The sequence below is a fragment of the Mytilus edulis genome, chromosome 8 (genome assembly GCF_963676685.1).
Source record: "Mytilus edulis chromosome 8, xbMytEdul2.2, whole genome shotgun sequence".
Lineage (NCBI taxonomy): Eukaryota > Metazoa > Mollusca > Bivalvia > Mytilida > Mytilidae > Mytilus > Mytilus edulis.
This window is the reverse complement of record NC_092351.1, coordinates 57,443,966-57,467,243: the sequence shown is the minus strand read 5'-3', so window position 1 is coordinate 57,467,243 and position 23,278 is coordinate 57,443,966. Positions and strand designations below refer to the sequence as shown.

The following is a 23,278-nucleotide window of genomic DNA, read 5'->3' as shown; positions in this document are numbered from 1 at the left end:
CAGACTTTATTGGGTTTTTCATTTCTTGTATGCATTAACTTGCATCTCCATTTGATACTGTGAGAAACCGCACCTGATCGTCTAGATAGTTTTTGATTTTGTATAAATAATTATCAAAGATACCAGGCTTATTTCTTTATAATATATGCGGCTTACCAGAATATCTACAAGTTGCATAATACTCCTTGTCTCATTAATTATAAATGGTAAGGAAATTTGAAGAATTTAACGAACTAAATAGTTAGAATGAATCCATTTGATGAATGATGATATGAGGTCATCATTAAATACAGCTCGCGCAATTTCTCAAACATGATTGACAATTTTCTCACATTTAGGAAATGTTGGATTTTTTTTCTAAATATGATACATTTTATATCTTGTTAGTACATCATTATGATATATTAGCGCTGCAACCGTACATTCATTAATATGTTCACTCTAAAATTGCCAACTGCATATGTTTTCCTTTTTCTTTTGTGAATCTGAAGTATCTGCTACCGGGGCAATTTCTATAGTTAACATCATGTATGTTGCTTTCCTTTGAGCTTTTCATACCCCTAAATAAGTTTCAGATAAAACAGTAGGGTTTTTTTTTGGCATTTCATACTTCTGTATTTAAAACCCAACTAGTCTCTATGGTGTATTTCTATATTAAGTTCAGCAATAAACTAATTAATTGTCTACGACCGGACCTTAAATGTAACACAAACTCGTAAAAGACCATGCTTTGCTCGGTCATAATAAAAGATTTAAACACACTTGTTCATTGATGTGTAAGCACGATGAATCAACAATAATTAAACGTGATAGGTACAGACAGGTTCTGAAAAATCATTACGTAGGAATTCATTAGATAAGTGCAAAGTTTGATTATTCTCATATTACAACAAATTTCACGTCATTGACCTCAAGAAGAAAACAACTCACTGAAGATTATTATGCATACGTATATGTACAGTGAAATGCAGTGAAGTTTAGCATTTAATAGTTCATTGATAACATTCTCGCGTATCACAAACAAACAACTTGTTACGTCTCGTTTCATTGGCTGAAAGATTCAAATTCAACAAAAATGTTAGTGTGCACTTGAATTGACACAGGTGACGACTGACAATGGAATGTACTACGTTACTACGAACGCGAAAACAATGATTTGTATAGTTTACAAATCTTTGGTCAAAATAATCAAATAAATGTTTTGTGAATTTCAAATAGTGGTGTCGAAATATTATGAAAACATTTATTACTGCAACAACACAATTATCTTGTATGAAAAATATAAGGAAGAAATAAAATACATGAGTCGCTTTTATACGGATGATTAAGTAACCACTTTTAAAATTTCTTTCAAAGTCGTAGTTACTTATAATAAGGATCTCATAATACTGATCCATTGGTTGCTCATTCCTTTTTTTAGTGTTTTCATGCTATCATGAAAACGAACACCCAGATTGTTACAAAGTAGCTAAGCGTTTGGTCTTTCAGAAATTAGGTATCATAAATGGAGCAAATTGTTCCCGAAATGTAGAAACAATACAACAATAATCGTATCATTTGTGTACGTGAATGAAGACGTAGTATGCAATGTATCATGGTCACCACGAAATTCAAATAAATTCAGTGAAGGCATGTTGGTGTAAAGGCGAAGATTTTCCTTTTGCATGTGTGGAACAAAAAAAAATGATTACTCGTGAGAAATATAGGGAACAATATAAGTGTTAAGTTTTCGATTTTAATTGGATGCAAACTTATCTTTTAATTTCATACCGTAAGAATAGTGATTTGCATAACATTATTTGACTATCCGCCAAAGTGACGTGTAGTATGCATGCGTATTCAAAATTAAATACAAATTTAAAAATCATACATGTCTGATAAACTGATAAACGAAATATTAAGAAATTAAGGGTGACTGAATGCATGTTAAAGAAGGGACTAACTTTTTTATCAATACATTTCATAAAATAAACACGATTTTAAAAACTGATTGTTTTCTATGTAACCATTTAAATATTTACAATATATAATTTACGTTCGTTTTTCAACCGAGGATAGCAAAACAATTAATTATAAAATTCACGAAGTATATCGCTGGAGTTTAAAAAGTACATATCCTTCCACTGTGCCATGATTTGCCATCTCTATTTTTTTCTAAACAAAGCATGGTTGTTTGCCAGTTATCAATTTCCTCAGAATTTCGGGATTTTTTCCCTTCAAAATTAAGTAAACTGAATCAGAAAAAAAAATCACACTATCCTTAGTCGAATACCAAAACCTAAAAAGGTACGAAAAGGCAGGATGCGCAACTTGGAAAAAAAATAGGCAGGATGACGATTTTTGTAAAAAAAAATCCGGAAAAACTAATAATAAAAGGCATGACCGAATAGACTGAATAATAAAAAGACAGGACAGAGATTACAACTAAAAAATTTGAAGAACCAAATGTTTAATCTAATCCCCCATCAAAATAAAATTGTAGATTTCGTAATCCAAAACCAACTGACAGTTGAATTAAATATTTCGACGTAAAAACTGCTAAAAGTTTAAAATTTTCCTATTGCACAAAATTATAAAATCAATAAATTTTACATACACATGTATAAAAGCTAGAATTGCTATGGGATAATCAAGAACACAATAAGTAGATACGACGATGGAAGGTTATAAAAACCTTGACCGGCTACGTAAATACTGATCAGTCCATTCAACTTTATAGTACGCGTGTTCTATTTTCGCAGGTGTGAGGTCGAATATTTGAATTGACCAATGCAAAAGATCGTTCCTTTGTGAGTTAATCTAATAAAGTTTGTTTAACTGATTACGTCAAACTTCCTTTCGCTAAATTTGGCCGCGTTTAAGTGTAAGTGTGCATGTAATGGATTTTTTTAAAACTTATAACTGATAAGAATGAACTGAACACTTTCAATTTGTACTCCAAATCAAAGTTAAATACTCAAAAGGACAGACACGTTTTTACATCTGGTATTTGTTTGGTCTCAAACGCCTTCAAAATGGTTTATTTATTGCACAGTTAGCCATTATTTTTTTTACAATTTCCTAATTAAAAAACTATAGCAAAATTATTGACCTAGTAAAAAAGAGAAGTCCACTAAAACTGACAAAATCAACCAAAGAAATGTCATATTCATGTTCTTTCATTTTCCGAAGACAATATGAAAAAGAAGACGTGGTACCAATGAGATAACTCTCAACAAAAGATCAAATGACAAAGAAATAAACAAAATACAGGTCACCGTACGGACTTCAACAATGAGCAGAGCCCATACCGCCTATAAATATATATATATATCAGCTAAAAAAATGCCCCGAAATGACAAATTTAAAACAAATCAAACGATAAAACTAACGGCCTAATTTTGAAAACCTATCAAAAAGCTATCAAAATATGGTGGTGTATGTCTGTTTGATAGCTATTTTAACCTCACACGTGTATGACAGTAGTTTATAGTACCGTTATATATGACAAAATCAGGCGACCGACTCAAATAGACACAATAGGTTTAAGTGACAAGAAATTAATCCAGAACACAAACAATCAGATTGAACCCCTGGAGATTTCTTAATTTTCGTAAACAGTTACAAACAAAAGAAAGACAACCAAAACTTCTATTTCTTACCCTTTATTTTTATACTGACTGAATATTTTAATACCGTTGATAAAACTATGGAATTGAGGCTTAGATATCGCCAAGATCACCATCTACAAATTATAAATATTCTTTTAAAGAAATGATAAGGTGTTGTCTTTTATTTGTTTTAAACATTTTCACATAAAAGCAAAATCTAGTTTGCATTTATTCATACAGGGTTATTCCGTTTGTTGATATGTTAATAATTCTAACTTTTAAACTTGATACAATAAAAGATTCCAGATTGATTATTTAGTCCGCCAGGCTTGGGTTGATTCACATAAGATTCGTCTTTTGTATTCGAATCAATCAAGTTAGACAGCCAAACCAGGAACTAATTAAAAGAGTCACTGTCCATTTAAAACAAAATAATTCAAAATGTTGTGATAATGTCGAATTAAATAATTTATGTGTAAGGGTGTGGAATTCTAAGGATTTTGATCAAGCTGCATATTATAAACAGTCCATTTTTAAAACAAATGATTAATGTGTGCTTTATCACAACACAAAAATTCTGGCAATTTCGTGTACTTGGCTTTTTAAATCATCGAAAAGGAAACCTCAGATATCGACCTAATGCTCATAAAAAGCTCAAAAAGACATCACGTACAAAACTTGGTTTCACGTACGCATGTTTTGTCTTCAAGATATATTTGTGTGCCTAGGATCTGTGAGAAAAACTTCGTAAAACCGGGTTAACAGTATTTCCAAAGTAATGCAGACCAAGACTGATTAATCGGAAATGCTGGCCCAGATCATAAAGAGGCTTCGTTGATTAATTACACATCCAATATATAAAATTACACATAATAATTTGATTTATACGTTCATTTGTTTGAGGTTCCTACTATCTAGTGTAGATCCGAGAGTGTACTGGTCAAGCAACTATAAGAACTAAATCGACAAAGAATTTCAAAAAAAAGATGATGACATAATCCTCCTAAAAAAATATTAAATTAAAATTCTGTATGAATTGGTCAGAAAGTTTTAAATAATTCATGCAATTTGTGTTTTTTCTTCTTTTTTTTTGATATAAAGATATATACTATAATACTAACATTTGGGATGAACAAATAATCAAGGCAATACTGACCTGTGAATCAATAAATCATAAGTAATTATCCAGATAATATCATAGATTGGTTTATATAACACCTTTTCTTTTTTACAAGTGTGGATGACACTGAGTGTGATTATTTAGCAATAATATTGCATAACATTAGATTTACACTCCACTTTTATTTTTTTTAATCATACTATTTTAGCAAATCTTTGAAATAGATATCCTGGAATGTGTAAAAAATTTCACATGAGAGCAAACTCTAGTTTGCATTTATTCATACAGGATTATTGCGTTAATTGATATGTTAATAATGCTAACTTTTAAACTTGATACAATTAAAGATTCCAGACTGATTGTTAACTACGCCAGGCTTGGATTGATTCACAAATAAGACTCATCTGTTGTGTTCGAGTCAATCAAGTTAGCCAGCCAAACCAGGAACTAATTAAAAGACCATTTAAAACCAAACAATTCAAATTGTTGTGATAAAGACGAATTAAATTATCTGTGTGTAAGGATGTTGAATTTTAATGGTTTTGATCAAGCTGCATATTATAAACAGTCCATTTTTAAAAACGATTTAACAAACTTTACAAAAAATGTCCGTTTATAAATTTGGAAATTATTAAGAAACTAAGGTTCAACTCCCTAAGGCAAAGTTGACTTTAGATGATTTTGGCTATTTATTTTTAGGTATTTTTGACATATAGCTTTTTAACGGTTTCGGTACTTATACATCTTCGGATTTCAAATTGTTGGCTTTGAGCGTTCCTGAAGAAGGTAAATCCAGAAAAGTGCTTCGGACACAAGAAATTATTAAACATGTTGTTTTCAATTTTTTTAAATGTGCTTTGTGTCATCACAGAAATCGTGACTATTTCGTGTACTTGAATTTTTAAATCTTGGAAAAGGAAACCTCAGATATCGACATAATGCTCATAAAAAGTGCAACAAGATACCAGGCACACAACTTGGTTTCCCGTACGCTAGTCCAAATAATTATGACGTCTGACAAGGCTATTTTTTTTCTGGGACGCCTTCCTACGACGTCATAACGGCGAAGTTATTGTTTACGTCTGGAGTTTGAGAGCAAATTTTGGGGGGAACTTTGAGACCTTATTTTGACATGAAATTTTTCATTGCCGGCTATAATTTTTTATGTTATTACAAAGTCCTTCCTTTTTTGTGCTTATCGATGTAAAATATTTCCAGAAATATCCAAAAGAAATGATAAAATAAGATGCGATTCCATTTCAAGTGGGCAAATATTTATTGTGTTTGAACGAGATTTCCCACAATTACAAAGAAACGTGACTTCCGGTGAATATAAAATATTAAAATCGGTTAAATTTAATTGATTTAGGCCAAGTTTGGTTCAATTTAGCAAAGTAGTTTTACAGAAGAATTTTGTTAAAACTTACGAAAATTTACGAAAAATTGATTTTAATGGGCAATAACTCTTTATGGGGACAATTTACTATTTTGGTCATGTCTACTTATTTGTATATCTTGCTTTGTTGAACAAGTTTTTTTACAGTTGATCTCTGTTTATTATTATAATGAAAACAATAATCAACATTGCAAATTTTCCTTCAAATTACAAGTGTTTTGATGAATCTGAAAATTTCAGGGCAGATAGATCGTGTTCTGGTGAACACTTTTACCTCATGTCAAAGCTCTAAATGCTACAGTTTCAGAGCTAAAAGCTAAAAACTGCATTTTACACCACATGTTCTTTGTTTAGCCATGGCAGTCACCTTGGCAGGGAGGCGAGGTCATCTGATACACTTTTAAACTAAGTACCCTAAGGATGATTAAGATAAAGTTTGGTTTCATTTGGCCCAGCAGTTTCAGAGGATTTTTCTTTCTAAAAGTTAACGGACAGGCTCTGTGATGAAAGCCATACTTTGACTAATGATTGGTTTTTTTTATACATTGGGACCTGGATGGAGAGTTGGATCATCGGCACTCATACCACATCTTCTTGTATATTTAATTATATACACAACGTCAAAAGAGCTATGTTTTGATGCAGTCGGAATTTTTATATGCATGTCCTGGCTAATAATCCGAATAATGCATGCCTTCCTAATCATAAATGATATAATTAGTTATCAAAGGTACCAGGGTTATAATTTAGTACGCCAGACGCGTGTTTCGTCTACATAAGACTCATCAGTGACGCTCAAATCAAAAATATTTATAAACAAAATATATATCATACTCTACTTCATAAAGCATGTTACGATTGAGTTAATTGGATAACTTCATACACCATATACACATGTATAACAATGTGCTGTTGACTATAAAGAAAATGACAATTCAGCATTTCACGTCTTTAGACAAAGAAATGAATATCAAATTTGTATATTTAATGTATATTTACGACAATACTTGCTAATACATCAGTTATGTCAAGAGTCGGCATTGATCATAAACTAAGAAAAATAAACTTCTTTTTTTCTTAACACTAAACACTAATAAGGAAATGTATGAGATACACACACAATCTACCCTATATCTTAAAACAAGCAGAAAACCCCAAAACAAACATGACAAACATAATTTTTTGTTATCCACAAAAAAAGGTCCATCAAAAAAGTCCAGTTCAGCATTTTGACCACGTGGTGTTGCTCAAACAAGTTAAAATCCCGTAATGAGTTATGCGTATTCGTTATGACAGAAAACATTCAGACTAATCAGCAAAAGTTTGGTTGTTTTTTTTAAATATTTATAAGCAAGGTCAGTGACTATAAAGAAAAAGTTTTCTTTAAGTTTATTGCATGATAACAAGATTGCAATAAAACACTGCCTTCGCATCACACTCATTGTAGCTTACTCGTTAGCGTCTTTGCATATTTAAGATATCGATAACTCAATTTTGTTTCATAATTTGCAGATATAGAATTATCACGCTCGTTTAAACTATTCTTTTGGAGAGATTTTGTACATTTTTACAATAACAATAGTATGTATGTTCTGATCGTTTTTGTCATTACTGACAGTATATTTTACAAAATATTCCCAATGTGTAATGATACAATATTTGTAATTTTACTATTACGATTTTAATAGGTAATAAAACAGCATGGATTTAGTGAATATGAAAAACAATGAACCGGTTGATTGGAGAGATGATAAAACCTTACAAGATTGTATGATGTACATGTTAGAAAAGGAAATGATGTGTGATGTCACTTTCCGTGTAGGAGATGGACGTAAAACAATGAAAGCACACAAGAATATCCTTGCGAGTCGCAGTGAAGTATTCCATAGAATGTTTGATGGCTCACTACCTGAAAAAAGAGAAATCTGTATTCCTGATATTGACGAGGATTCATTTACAAATCTACTTCGGTTAGTACTTATAGTGTCATTTTTCGATAAATATACACATTATCGAAATAAAGGCCAGTCTGATTAAATAAATGCGAGATGAATTCTAATCTTATCTAAATATATCGATAACAAATTAAAATTTACTAGATTGAAACTCCTTGAAAGATAAAACTACATACATTTCTCTTGAATTCACAAACTCTAATGGATAACACCTGTCATACTGTTGTCACTGCTTCAGACGTACTTAATATAAATATTTCTGTGATTGTATCCTACATAAATGTGTTAGATTCTATACGATAGATAATGCAGATGATTTGTAAAAATTCCATCTAAATGCTTTATATATAATGTCCTGTGTAACGGCGCTAGATTAAAACTGACCAGGATTTTGTAAAGCCTAGGTGTTCGGGTGGTTTAGCGCGTCGGGCATAGTGTAAACGATTTGGTGGAGCAATATCTCATTAGCATGAGTTCGAATCCCGTACAGGGAAGAACAAACAATTTGTCTCCGCTTTACAGATCTAACATTGTTGGGCTGCTATTTCAAAAAAAATCAATATTTACACAATGTGATACCTTGAAGATTGCTTTACTTGATTATTTGTGTCGAAGAATAATAACAACGAACACTGCCCTTTCCTTGATCTTGATATCTGTATCTTTAACGGAAATCTTCCTCCATTTTAGAATTTGAAATAGCAGTTAACAATCGATCTAGATATTTCATGAAATGTGCAAATATCGAGTGTAGCATGTAACTTGTCTGTTAAACTTATATGTTCGTATAGAAAATTGTGTGTTTTATAATACTTTCGTCAGTATCTCACCAAAACACCGAATAGTTTTGTTTGGCTCATTTTTTTCAACTTTGCACAACAAGGAACCTCTAACCTTTGTTAATTTTGTGTATATTTGATAGGAAAACTGACTATCGTAGTCAATGAAAATTTTAAAGTCGAGTGTACTAGCACTGGCTAGTGATTACAGTAGTAATTACTTAAACCACCGAGGCCTCTCTCTGACTTTTGATAATAAATTCCAACCACATGTAGATAGTATTTACAACAGTATACTTACAAGTAATCCATATCCGAACAACATAAACATATTTGTTACATTAATCTGAATTGAAAACAAATATCGGTAGTGCTAAACTTCAGTATTGCATGAAATATAAATATTCTTATTTGTATATACTAAAATTCATCTTAATAAGAACTTTTCTATATCAGATATGCATACACTGATGTGGTTCAAATATCCAACAAGATTGTTACGAGTATGTTATATGTAGCTGACAAATACATGCTGACAACCGTCAAGACGAAATGTATCGAACTACTAAGATCAACTGCAACAACTTCTGATGCGGTTGTAACCCTGTCAACGGCGAACGAATTTCATCTTGACGATCTTCAAAAAGAAAGTTTACAATATATTGAAGATAATACAGGAACATGCTTGTTATCAAGCTATGCAATCGAGCTTAATAACGATTGTGTTCAATTGATCCTAATGTCTGAACATCTTTCTTGTTCCGAGACTGAGGTTTGCATTTTTTTCTTAAAGTGGATAGAAACCCAGTGTACAATGCACGGTAAAGAGATGAATACAGAGAACATGAGAGGCATAGCAGAAGAATTAATGCGTTTCATAAGATTTCCGCTTGTAGAGAAAGCATATTTTTCAAACGAAGTTTCACATTCAAAGTTACTTACAAAAGATGAAATAATAAATGTGTATCGTTACCATCATGGCGAAAAACGTTTACTGTTTTCAGATAAACCTAGATATCCGAGGATCCCAAACAAGAATGGGCAAACTCTTTGTATATATCGACATGCAACGTGCAATTATACAGTTCAAAGCTGTTTACCACATGCTTTGAAGTTTCATTTAAACAGATCCATTTGGCTCAAAGGATGTATCATTTTCGGACCAGCAGAAACACTTAACAGTTATGGTAGGTATCAAGCAGACAATGAGTCCATCGTGTCCAGAAATGAGACAGTAGGCGATTATTATAGCGAAGTAGAGGCTATGTCCATAGTTGAGAGCACTGACGTTTCTGATAACGAAGAAGAGGGTAGGTCCATAGTTGAGAGCACTGACGATTCTGATAACGAAGAAGACAGTAAGTTCACATTTGAGTTAACCGACGATTCTGATAATGTGGTATGTTGGGAGATACTAAACATAACATCGGGAACGTCATTCAATAACACGGTTGCCATAACATTTAAAAAACCGATTCTCCTGAAAGCTGAAAAACAATATACAATTAGTGTTCGAGATATAAAACCACAAACATATTTAGGGATCGATTGCAAATCTGTTTGTATTCAAGATAGTGTTACAATTACGTTTCAGAATTCTCCAAAATCTACAGCTTCTACCAATGTTACGCAAGGGCAGATAGCAGGCATCATGTATAGTATTTGATATTTGTGTCATTCACCGTTATCATTCTAAATTCCATAGAGAGGATTTCATAGTTTTAAAAGATTGAAATTTCCTTACTTTGATAAACAGGTACGCTTTTAAATTTATTGGGCTTTATTTGTCAACAAGACTAACACGTTGTTTTCTGAATCAAATTTTTCAGATACATTGAAGACCAAAACCTTGTATAGATTATATTCGTGTTGCTCGTTTAATCATTATTCAAAAAGTACATTCTGCAACTGTTATATGTGAGAGAAAAAAGTGCCGGAGTTATATTCAAAATTAAATTCCATTTCAAACGAAGTTATACGAAATTACACAAATCATTAAATAGAAAAAATCAAAACTGCGCAACATGAATCCCAAAAAAAATGTTTTACTAAGTAAAATAATTCAGTAAAAATAAAAGCTCAGCTTTGTGATTACGTCAACTGGTATATATCCGTCGACATATGTAAAACCGATATCTCAAAGCGGTCATCTAACTCGTGATGGTGTCCGTCAAAATTTCGAAGGGATGATTGCAGTTTTACCACTTGGAACTTTTAGATTATTTGCTTTCTTGTGAGCAGCTACCATCTATCAATGAAATCAATGATAGGAAATGTTCATTCTTAATATCGTATCATCATATATCTTCCAATTAATACACCAGTTCCGGGCTTGTATTTCCTATTATGATTCCATTGATATTTGGTTGCTGCTCACAAGGAGCTATTAAACCAAGAGTTTCAAATAGTGGAGTTAAAACCATCCCTTCGTAAATTTTACGGACGCCATCACAAGTTGGTGACATTTATGGAATATCCGTTTCACAGATGATAGTGAAACTGTTCCTCATGTCATAACTGCAATCCCGTTCCCTTTTCACGAATGTGACCTAACGAATAAGACTTATTACCTAGTTTGTATTGACATGAGCAACGCGATTTGTTGAGCAGGATCTACCTACCCTTCTGGAGCACAAAGATCACCGACAGTTTTTGGTGGAGTTCGTGTTACTAAGTCTCTTTTTTTCTATGTTGTGTATTGTGTACTATTGTTTGTCTGTTGTATTTTCCTTTTTAGCCATGGTTTTGTCAGTTTAATTTCGTTTTACGAGTAAGAATGTCCCTCTCTAATCTTCCGTCCCTCTTTTACTGTAGAAGTAGACGCTGCTTGAATGAAAAGTTCACAATAGGGAAGCTGAATTCAACTTTGATGTCGTAAATTTTGTTATCGAACAACTATAACTGACATTTTCTAGATATTAGTCTAGATATGTGTAAGACTTAACTGTATCAGATTTATCCTTTTATTAAGGTCAATGGGAAAGTTCAGTTCAACATGCTGTGAATTGAAATAGTATTGCGAGATTTACGAATTAATGCGATTAATGCGAATATTGCGACTTTTTGAGTTTCGCAATAATTAGAAATCTCATTATGATAATAAATATATATGTACATGTATCATTTAATATAATGGCATTTATTAAACTCAGATTTTTGTTTATTCTTCAATAATCGCAATAGTTGATAAACGCAATCATTTTTGTCAATGAACTTTGAATTTGTAGATAGAGGGTTATTTTTGTTTTGGATTTATGATTCTGTTTATACAAATACGTAAAAAAATATATTAATGATCTACATTGTCCAAAGAGTTGCAACATTCTATAAGCCTGAATAAATGTGAGTGTGCATAAAACCTAATTTCTCTAGACATATTGATATTGTTCTAAGGTTTACCTAGAATGAATGTTAAACCTTGCGCCTCCTTAGTATTGGTAATTTCAAGGATTGGTTCAGCACAGTTCTATACATCGATTCAAAGGACGAGACATGTGTTTCCATTAAAATGTCATCAGCAATGCTCATTTTAAAATATATTCCTAATGTCCTCTATCAAATCAAAACTTTTAGAAGGTTTGGGAAAATAAACAATTAGTGATATTTGTATCTGAAATTATTGTTGAATATGTTGATGCTATTTATGGTGTGTTTCATTGCAGGATTTTAATGGAAAAAAAAGCAAACAATTAAGAATTCGACTACAAGTTATAAATATTTGTCAGCATATCTTTTGATAAATATAAAGCTAAAATATCGTTTTATACGTTTAGATATTTTGGTAATGAATAATATACAATTATGGCCCGTTGAAGAGGTGAATATCCAAAATTGTCAACACTTACTATATTCTTTGGACTTTACATACCACACACAAAAACACGGCTTTGTGTTCTAGAATTTTTCGAATGTACAACAAAAGTAGAATCTTTTTTGTAAAATATTGATTGCCCTGAAAAGGACCTTTTTATAAGAGACATCATCGGCTGCTGGCACCCTTTTCATGTCCAATGCCTCATTTCCTCTTCTCTCGGTGGGTTTCCAGTCTAACGTGAACGCTGACATTTTGTTTATTTACGTCTGTCACGTCATTTTCATGGGAGATAACTCAAGTAAAAAACAACAACCTCAAAAGGTTATTCACCGGTGAATAATAGGGTTATTCACCGCTGGTGGAAATTTTTAGGGTTATTCATCCTTCCTTGCAATTGAATGAAAAACAACTGAATTATTCCATGTCACGTGATAACGTTTCACCCAATAGAATTGTTTAATATATGTAAGGTATAATAAATACACTATTGCTTTCTGGAAACATATCCAGACATTTCGATATTACACATGGTTATGATGATGATAAATATGATAGCCCGATTAGCCTTTGCACTAAATTCATTTGAATTGACTTATTGGTATTTTTGTCTTTTGTATATTTTTTTTCATACTAGTAGTCGTTATTTGTCTTTCACTTGCTTTTATTAACTGCTAGTTAAATCGGGCCAGTACTGGATCTTTTTATGTCTTCTGTTTCGATCTGATGGGTTAAAACTGTAAAATCGTAATAATATGATAGCTAGGTGATTGTTTGATTGGGTGTTTTTGTACAGTATACAATAGATTATAAAAATGCTTCCTATAAAATTAAGAAGATTTGGTATGATTGCCAATGTGACCACTCTGCACCAGAGATCAAATGTCGTAATAATTTAGCAATTATAGGTAACCGTATAACCTAACTTTTTATGATTTGTCATTCGTAACATTATATCGAAATCATATAAATATCTTAATCACATGTACGACGTAAGCGATCTACTACTGAACGTAATGAGGAATGACACATTTCAGGGAAAACTATATGGAATGTAAATTTATGTCATAATATTTAGGTATCGGTATTTGTTACAATTATATACGTGAAAACATATAGAATAACATTACCGAGGTGTTCATCAAGTATTTCACATACACTTATAAGTCTGAATGTGATTTGTAAGATACATCAAGCGACACTGTGTTAGTGAAGGTCCACACATGTACAAAATAACAAAAATCATATGTTTTGGAATTTTTAAATATACTTATCATAACGTTATAGCAGTATCCTATTCTTCAAGATATATGACATCATTTGAAGTGATTCAGTAATATTTGAATAAAACAGATTTGGTTCGATAGGTGTTACGTATCTAGCATCTTCACTCTTTAAAAAAACATGCATTTTATATATGGTGTGCTTACGTCATGATATCAAATCTTTTGCATTCTTAATCTAGTATTTGTGTTGTTTATAATATTTATCATTGTACATTTTAATGTACGCAGTAATCACTATAAATACTACCAGTACAACCATTTATTCACTTCTTTTCTTTACATATGTATTATTATACCTTACATATCTATAATACTAAAATAACGAGGTCCAATTTATCAGCCGTCATCAGGTAAAAACGACAAAGAAAAGAATTCAACTTTATATATAGCTAATATAGGAGAATGGTGTTGATTAAAAATTACACCACTCCAGACCCTTTTGTTTTCCACATAATAAATATTGCCAATAATTAACAAGTATCGGGTTGAATAACCGATACCGATACCAATAGTATATTCACAAGTTACCTATACCTTATCCGTACGTTCCACATCTTACAGGCGCACCACCAAACGGTGTATTTAGGATTTGCTATATACACGGGTCATAATCACAGGTAGGCACTACTAAATTATATCATTGTCACTTGTATCCTATTGTAGTATTTTAATCAGTATGACTTTAAAAGATGACAATACGAATACTTAAAATAAGGTGTATAGGTACAGTTTCCAATTTGTTAGCCGGCATGACGCAAAACAGCGAAACAAAGAATTCAACTTTATTTATAACTAATATTGGACAATGCTGTTGATAAAAAAATTACTTCATTCCAGGCCCTTTTGTTTTTCAAATAGTTAATATTACCAATAATTGATAAGTTCCAGGTCGACGGTTTCAAACAGAAAGATTTTGAAAGTAGAGAAAGCTGTGAATCTTATAATCAGCATGACTTTATCAGATGACAATAGCAATACTAAATATCCAGGTTGAAATAAGGATTACACATAGTTATATACTTTAATTCAGTCACGGACCAGCGATTTCACGAGTGTGTTCTAGTATGATATTAAACGTAGCTTGGTATTTTTGAGGGATATTTTTATTAACTAAAACTTCCATAGCTGATTTATGTGAAAAATGGACAAGGTAAACTATTTTTTTCATCCACTAAATGTTCGAGCCTCAATGTTGACACGAATGTTTTGAACCAGGAATGATTACACTAGAATTACAAACAATTATATTGGATAACACCTTATCACAGACGTAAATAAACAAAATGGCAGCGTTCACGTTACACTGGAAGGTCATCGAGAGACGACGAAATAAGTCTTTGGACATGAATAGAGTGCCAGCAGCCGATGAGATCTCTTATAAATGGTCCTTTTCAGGTCCATTAATATTTTACAAAAGATTCTACCTTTGTTGTACATTCGAGAAATTTTAGAACACAAACGAAAAGGAAAATCAGTTAATAAAATTAATGTGTCCGAAGCTCTTTTTTTATTGACCATCATCAGGAAATTCATCATATAAGAAGAAGTTTCTTTTTTAAAAGACATGGACTAAAGATGATAAGAGAATTGTCGAACAAGTATCAACTAATAATTTTCGTACGTCAGCTTGTGTTTGTTATGTAAAGAATATAGTAAGTGTTCAACCTTCTCGTGTTGACAATTTTGGATATTCACATTTTCAACGGGCCATAATTGTATATTATATCATGCTAAAATAACTGAAAAGTATGATATTATTAACATTAATGATAGTTTACAGTATTTTTAGGAAAACTGAATTTCACTATAGATGTTTATCAAATTGAAAAGAAAAATCAGTTAATAAAATTAATGTGTCCGAAGCTCTTTTTTTATTTACCATCATCAGTAAATTCATCAATTAAGATGAAGTTTCTTTTTTAAAAGACATGGACTAAAGATGATAAGTGACTTGTCGAACACATATAAACTAATAAACAGAATCTTCTAGCTATTTAGCTCAAAATAGCAGGATATTATATATGGGATCGACCTCCTTTAAAATGTAAGTCATACCCAAAGTATACTTCAACGTCTATGAGTTAAAATATGGTCTTCATCAATAAAAGATTAAGGACCTTTAAACATTGTCAATGAATAAAATGGAAATACCAAGGTAATTAACTTATAATTCCTTAATAAACAAAAAGCATGTAAGATATGTCTCTGCCAATGGTCACTTAAAAGTTGGAAATGTAGTTTTATTATTGACTTCAATGTGCGAGCAGTAAGATATGTGCGCATGTCAACAATTTTTATCTGAGTGTCACTGATGAGTCTTATACAAACAAAACGCGCATCTGGTGTGTAAAGTTATAAGTCTGGTATCTTCGATAACCATTCTATATATAAGAATGTATGCAGACTTTGGCAAAACCACAAAATCCAAGTTTTCCTAAATCCACGAAAGTTTATACTCACGGAAATAAATGAATAAACAGTATAAAAAATTTCTCATCGATTTCTCAGTACAATACCGTCTGTCGCTTCAAATGATGTATACTTATCTTAGATCACAAATTACACTAGTATTTTTTAACACTATATGAACATAGATGTGCTCCTTATACAAAAACTGATAAAGTCCGAGTAAGTAGGAAGAATAAATGAAATCGCCGCTACATAAATTTTAAGGTCACCATCTAATATTTGTTGACCGAAATGATGTATCAGTGTCTAACACACTAGCGACATGTGTCTGTGGCCTTTGAATCTTAGATACATCATACATTCCTGTAAAGTTGTATGATCTGTACTATTAACATCGATTGTGACATTTTTCTCGCATTAAGGCTGATGTAGACAGGATTCGCTTGTCATGTTACCGAAAGTGTCTCCCTCCTTTTGGACTAAACAAAATGGAAAAAACAACATGTTTATTAATTTCATGCATCCGAAGCGCTTTTCTGGATTTACCTTCATCAGAATCGCTCAAAGCCAAACATTTTAAATCCGAAGATGTATAAGTACCGAACCCGTTGAAGAGCTATATGACAAAAAAGCCCTAAAACAAATAACCAAGTTCATCTAAAGTCAACTTTGCCTGAGGGAGTTGAAACCTCAGTTTCTTTATAATTTCAAAATTTATAAACGGATAATTTTTTAAATGTTTGTTAAATCATATCAGTACCGAAGTACTGACTACTGAGCTGAAGATACCCTCGGGTAATGAAAGTCTACCAGAGGTATCGACACAGTGATGTAAAAAATGGAAAACATCACGTTTAAAAAATTCTAAATGTAATTCTCTTACTTTTTTCTTCTTTTTATTTCTTAATTACTATTTTTCATAATTGATTCACAAAAGATTGTCAACTTAGTTATCAGAATCCTATTGATTATTTTCTCACAGACATTTGTAACTATCAACGTAGATATGGAAGAAAACAAATGCGTTGAATGGACGCTTTGAGTCGCCTATATTTTTGCTGTAAAATTAGGTGTTTTAGTTATTTAGGAACAAACAAAAGTGTTTTATATAATTTTAGTCGTTATTAAAGCAAAATTATTCACTTCAATACAATAGATTTTTTTTAAGACTGGAAAATGAAAATCGTAACAACTCATTTCTTTATTTTAATGTTAAATTATGATTATAATTGATTTGGAAACAGTTTATGAAGACAACATCGATATATAAAATTACTATCAACCTTTTTTTAATTACCTCAAGTATTTTTAAAGGAAGTATTAATATGTATAACAATACTACTGAGGAAGAAGTACTAAAATCAACACGACATAAATTTCTTTATCATTACCATGATTTGGTTTGATGTCTTTGTCTCAACTCAATTGCGACATGTTGATGTGGTTTTATGTCGTCCTAAATCGAAATAGTCGTCCGGTCTTTTAATCTATCGATTGTGTCTTATTCCGTTGTTCCATATTTTGACAAATTCCTGATTGGCATATTTGACTGGTGCGAATTCGCACGGAGTCAGCTGCATGCATAGAGGTGTAAACACCAGACCATATTACGTCACATCTGGTTGCATACCAAAATACGTTGAAAACAAAATCTCTTAAATTTCTCAGTTGTAGGTAATTAAGGTCTTTCCTTTTTCAAAAGGGAAAGACCTTACTGTATTTCTTCTGTTTATAGTTTTATAGTTTTTCGTGGTTTATAGTTTATAGTTTTTTCGTGGAAAGACCTTTTGTTTTTCTTCTGATTATTTTTTTTTTCTTCTGCCGTCTGAGATGCTTTTTTGTCTTACAACATATCGATTTGATTTATTTGCCAATGATGTTGTACAGTAATGGGGGTTTCAAAACTCACCCTGTGTGACCGAACACTTATTCTTATAGGAGTTATCTCCCCGCGTTCCCCTTTTCTTGTTATCACTATATCTCTAAAACCGTAAAAGATTTTAGAAAACTGTTATCACCAATTTGTTTGTCTACTTTTGAGAATGATTTGGTTTATTTTGACTTGAGTGATCGGAAGACATCTTATGGGAGTTATTTCCCTTTGAAAATTTAAGATAGGCGATTTGTTGGATAAATTCATACGTTATCAGTCGTAGAGGCCTACAGTCTTTTGATATGAAGTCCTTGGTCCATTTGAAGGAAATTGAGGTCAAGGTCAAAGGTCAAGGTCATGTTTAAAATTTCTAATTTTGCTTGTTATCGTTATTCAAAAGAAACTATGACAGTAAATGATATAATGTATTTGCCAAATAACTGTTTACAATAAGGCGCAACTTCAACCTATTTCAGTCGAAGTGTTTTGGTTAACACTTATAGGAGTTTTCTCCCCTTATGTATTTGAAATCAGTATTTCTCCACAACCATACAAATGATTGACCTGGGGTCTTTTGATTTGAGATCACTGACATATGACCTTGACATTGAGGTCAAGGTCAAAGGTAAACTTGACGTTCTAGATTTTGACCTTTGCTTAAAATTATTTTCTGCTCATAATAAAACAATTAAGTCTTCTGCATATACCTTTTTAATCTTTTTTTTTATATCAATTTGAAGAACCAAATTACATCAACAAGGAGTGACATTTTCTATCATCGTTTTTTAAATTTCATTCTTATTATCGAGGTGGAAAGACCTTCAATTGTTCTCTGAAGAATTGGTTTTTAATTAGGTCTTTCCACTTTTCTGTGGAAAGACCTATTGTTTTTCTTCTGATTATTTTTTTTTTTTTTTCTTCCGCCTAATTTTGTTCTTGCGATAAACATTTGTTTAGCAATATGTCGCTTAGATATTTTGTATATGATATCGAACAGTTTATGCGCTTTTGAAATTTACCCTGCGTAAACGAATACTTTTCTTTGTAGGAGTTATCTCCCCAAACACTGTTTTCCTTGTTATGGCATCTCCTTCGCAACCGTTAAAGATTATGACAAATTTATTTTACAAAATTGTTCGTTACATCCTCAGTAATTTTTGACGTATTTGGATCGAAGCGATTCGAAGAAATTTTATAGGAGTTATCTATCTTTTCGGAATAAATTTGTCGGTATGTTTTTTTAACTCATAAACCGTTAACCGTATAACCCTGGAATGTTTTTATTTGAGTCCCCTGATTCCTAACTTAGAAAATTAGGTCAAGGTCAAAGGTCAAGGTCATATTTTAGATTTTCATATGTCTTTGATTTCCCTATAACTCTTGAACGGTTATAGATACAAAAAAATTAAGCAGTGAAAAATGCTTGGTACTTCAAGGGGCAACTTTTTTTACATTATGACTATATTGATTTTACCATCATGTAAGGGACATAACTCCCATCGATGGTTTTTAAAAGGCCATTTTTAAGCAAAACTCTTAAACAAAAGGTCCTTGACCCATAGGGTCTTTTGCAATGACCTTATGGAGCAATGACCTTGACGAAGGTTACAAGGTCAAAGGTCAAGGTCATCAAATTATGTGGTTTTGGCACTATTTAAACAGTTTTATGTGTGTTTGAATTTCAACCAATCAACCAACATACCAACCAACCAACCAACCAACCAACAAACCAATCAATCAATCAATCAATCAATCAATCAATCAATCAATCATGATCATGATCAATCAACCAATAATGATCATGATCAATCAATCAACCATGTTTCCGTCTCATGTGTTTCTTATAGGGTTCAACCAACCAACCAACCAACCAACCAACCAATCAACCAATCAATCAATCAATCAATCAATCATGATCATGATCAACCAATCATGTTTCCGTCTCATGTGTTTAATATAGGGTCCAAGATCTTCTTTGTGTCTTTTTCCGTGTTTCAATTGACTATCCAATGTGTTTAACCAACCAACCAACCAACCAACCAACCAACCAACTAATCAATCAATCAATCAATCAATCAATCATGATCATGATCAATCAATCATGTTTCCGTCTCATGTGTTTAATATAGGGTCCAAGATCTTCTGTTTCTTTTTCCGTGTTTCAATTGACCCTATCCAACGTGTTTAACCAACCAACCAACCAACCAACCAACCAACTAATCAATTAATCAATCAATCAACCAATCAATCAATCATGATCATGATCAATCAATCATGTTTCCGTCTCATGTGTTTAATATAGGGTCCAAGATCTTCTTTGTTTCTTTTTCCGTGTTTCAATTGACCCTATCCAACGTGTTTAACCAACCAACCAACCAACCAACCAACCAACCAACTAATCAATTAATCAATCAATCAACTAATCAATCAATCATGATCATGATCAATCAATCATGTTTCCGTCTCATGTGTTTAATATAGAGTCCAAGATCTTCTTTGTTTCTTTTTCCGTGTTTCAATTGAACCTATCCAACGTGTTTAACCAACCAACCAATCAACCAACCAACCAACCAACTAACCAACTTATCAATCAATCAATCAATCAATCTGTATGACTGTTTAATCATGACAGTTTATTGAAGGAACAAACTCTCAATTATTCAAGAAAAATTGAAATTTAATATTGTTCTTACGTCACTTCTGAAAAAAAATCCACATGTTCTCTGAAACTACAAGTACAATCGACCTCAAAATTTGCAGTCAGCAGGGCATACATGTACTAAACGTTTATAAAAAAACTTGGTGCAGATATCTCTCAAAGCTTTTCCTAGAGAAAAGAAATGGCAATGCCGTAAAAATAGCTTGCTAGGTCCGTAAATCTCAGTAAAAACCTACAATAAAATGTCCGCTCCGAGTTTGAAATACTAATCTGTGTTACAAACAGGTGCTGAAAAATGTACATTATCAGAAAATAATCAATAAATGTGTTTTAAAGTTACACCGGATCAATTAAATCCAAAACATGCACTACTTGTGAACTGTCATCAAAATGTCAATTTCCTACAATGACAAAAGAAATTACATTGTGTACATTCCATCTCTATAGATGTTGTCTGTTTAACGTCCCCACCTAAAAAGAAATAAAAAGACTATCTTTTCGTTATTATAAACCCGTGTCACGTGATGTGGCGCGCGCGCTGTACCTAAAATAAAAGAAAAACTTTCCAAACTAAACATGAAACTTCTCCGGTAACAATAATATAGACCCCATACAGAAACAAACAAACAAACAAACAAACAAACACCCCCCAATTCAATTAATTTTACAGGGGGAAAGACCCCCTACAATTGCTTTTTTAAAGCAATTGATTTATATTTATTATTATTATTAGGTCTTTCCACTTTTCTGTGGAAAGACCTATTGTTTTTCTTCTGATTATTTTTTTTTTCTTCCGCCTAATTTTGTTCTTGCGATAAACATTTGTTTCGCAATATGTCGCTTAGATATTTGGTATATGATATCGAACAGTTTATGCGCTTTTGAAATTTACCCTGCGTAAACGAATACTTTTCTTTGTAGGAGTTATCTCCCCAAACACTGTTTTCCTTGTTATCGCATCTCCTTCGCAACCGTAAAAGATTATGACAAATTTGTTTTACAAAATTGCTCGTTATATCCTTCGCATGATTTGTCCTATTTTGACCGAAGCGATATGACCGCTCGCTCCATATGAGAGTTATTTCCCCTTATGCATCTGATATAAGTGATATAAATTTCTATCTTATAAAGCATAAGTGATAGAGATCTAGGATCTTTTGATTTGAGGTCCTTGGTCCCAAAAAATGAAAATTAGGTCAAGGTCAAAGGTCAAGGTCATATTCTAATATTTGAATTTGGCTTATTTTCGCTTATATCCAAAGACTGTATAAGATATCAACAAATTATTTTTACTAAATTGTTAGTTGCGACATGTCGCAAGATGAAAATTTTGATTGCAAGCGTACGTTGAATGTAAAAGGGAGTTTTCTCCCCTCTTGTATTTAAAAATACGCGTTTGGTGATATAACTCATTAACTAAATATAATAAAGACCTATGGTCTTTTGATTTGAGGTCCTTGGTTTATGACCTTGAAATTGATCTCAAGGTCATAGCTTAATTTGACGTTCTAGATTTTGACCTTTGCTTTTATTCTATATGTATACATGATAAAGATATACAACTTTTAGAAAAAGGTATCAAACCATTTAACCTTGAAAAAAACAACCGGAAGTGACCTTTTGTAAACCGGAAATAGCTATTCTTTTGTACTTTATTAATATAAAAGTATATAGAACCAGATATTTTTGGAATCAGTGTCAAGTAAATATTCAAATATAATCGGAATTAACATTTTTCAAACCGGAAGTAACAAATTATCTCCCTTATTTAAAAAAAATGTATGGAAACAATATATTTTTGGAATCAGCTTACTACAATGTAGGAGCTATCATTTGACGATTGAAATGACATTTTAAACTTAGTTTCACAACTTTTCATATCAAAATACATTGTTTTGATGGAAAGACCTTCAATTGTTCTCTGAACAATTGGTTTTTAATTATTATTATTTTTCTTTTTCTTCCGCCAACTTTTTTTTTCTTCGCAGTTTTTTTGTTTCGCAAGATGTCGCTTAGACATATGGTATATGATATCGAACAGTTATTATGCTTTTGTAACTGACACCACGTAACCAAAATCTTTTCAATGTAAGAGTTATCTCCCCAAACACTGTTTTTCTTGTTATCGCTTAATATTCGCAACCATATAAGAAACCGACAAATTTATTTTACCAAATTACTCGTTATATCCTCAGGATGATTTGATTGATTTTGACCGAGGCTATCCGGAGACAAGATATAAGAGTTATTCATGTTATTTCCGCTTTCATATTTGATATAAGTGATATGCATTTTTAACTGAAAAACCATACGTGTTAGAGGCTTAGGGTCTTTTGATTTGAGGTCCTTGGTCCAAAAAATTGAAAATAAGGTCAAGGTCAAAGGTCAAGGTCATGATTA

General features: G+C 31.9%; 1 protein-coding gene across 1 annotated transcript; it reads left to right on the top strand.

Moving 5' to 3' along the window:
• The first annotated feature begins 7,800 nt into the window (after positions 1–7,800).
• LOC139487055 (BTB/POZ domain-containing protein 6-like) lies at positions 7,801–11,857 on the top strand. Its single transcript, XM_071272068.1, has 2 exons — positions 7,801–8,076; positions 9,297–11,857. Exons 1-2 carry the CDS (start codon positions 7,808–7,810, stop codon positions 10,504–10,506), a joined length of 1,479 nt encoding a protein of 492 aa, XP_071128169.1. The 5' UTR covers positions 7,801–7,807; the 3' UTR covers positions 10,507–11,857.
• Positions 11,858–23,278: the final 11,421 nt, after the last annotated feature.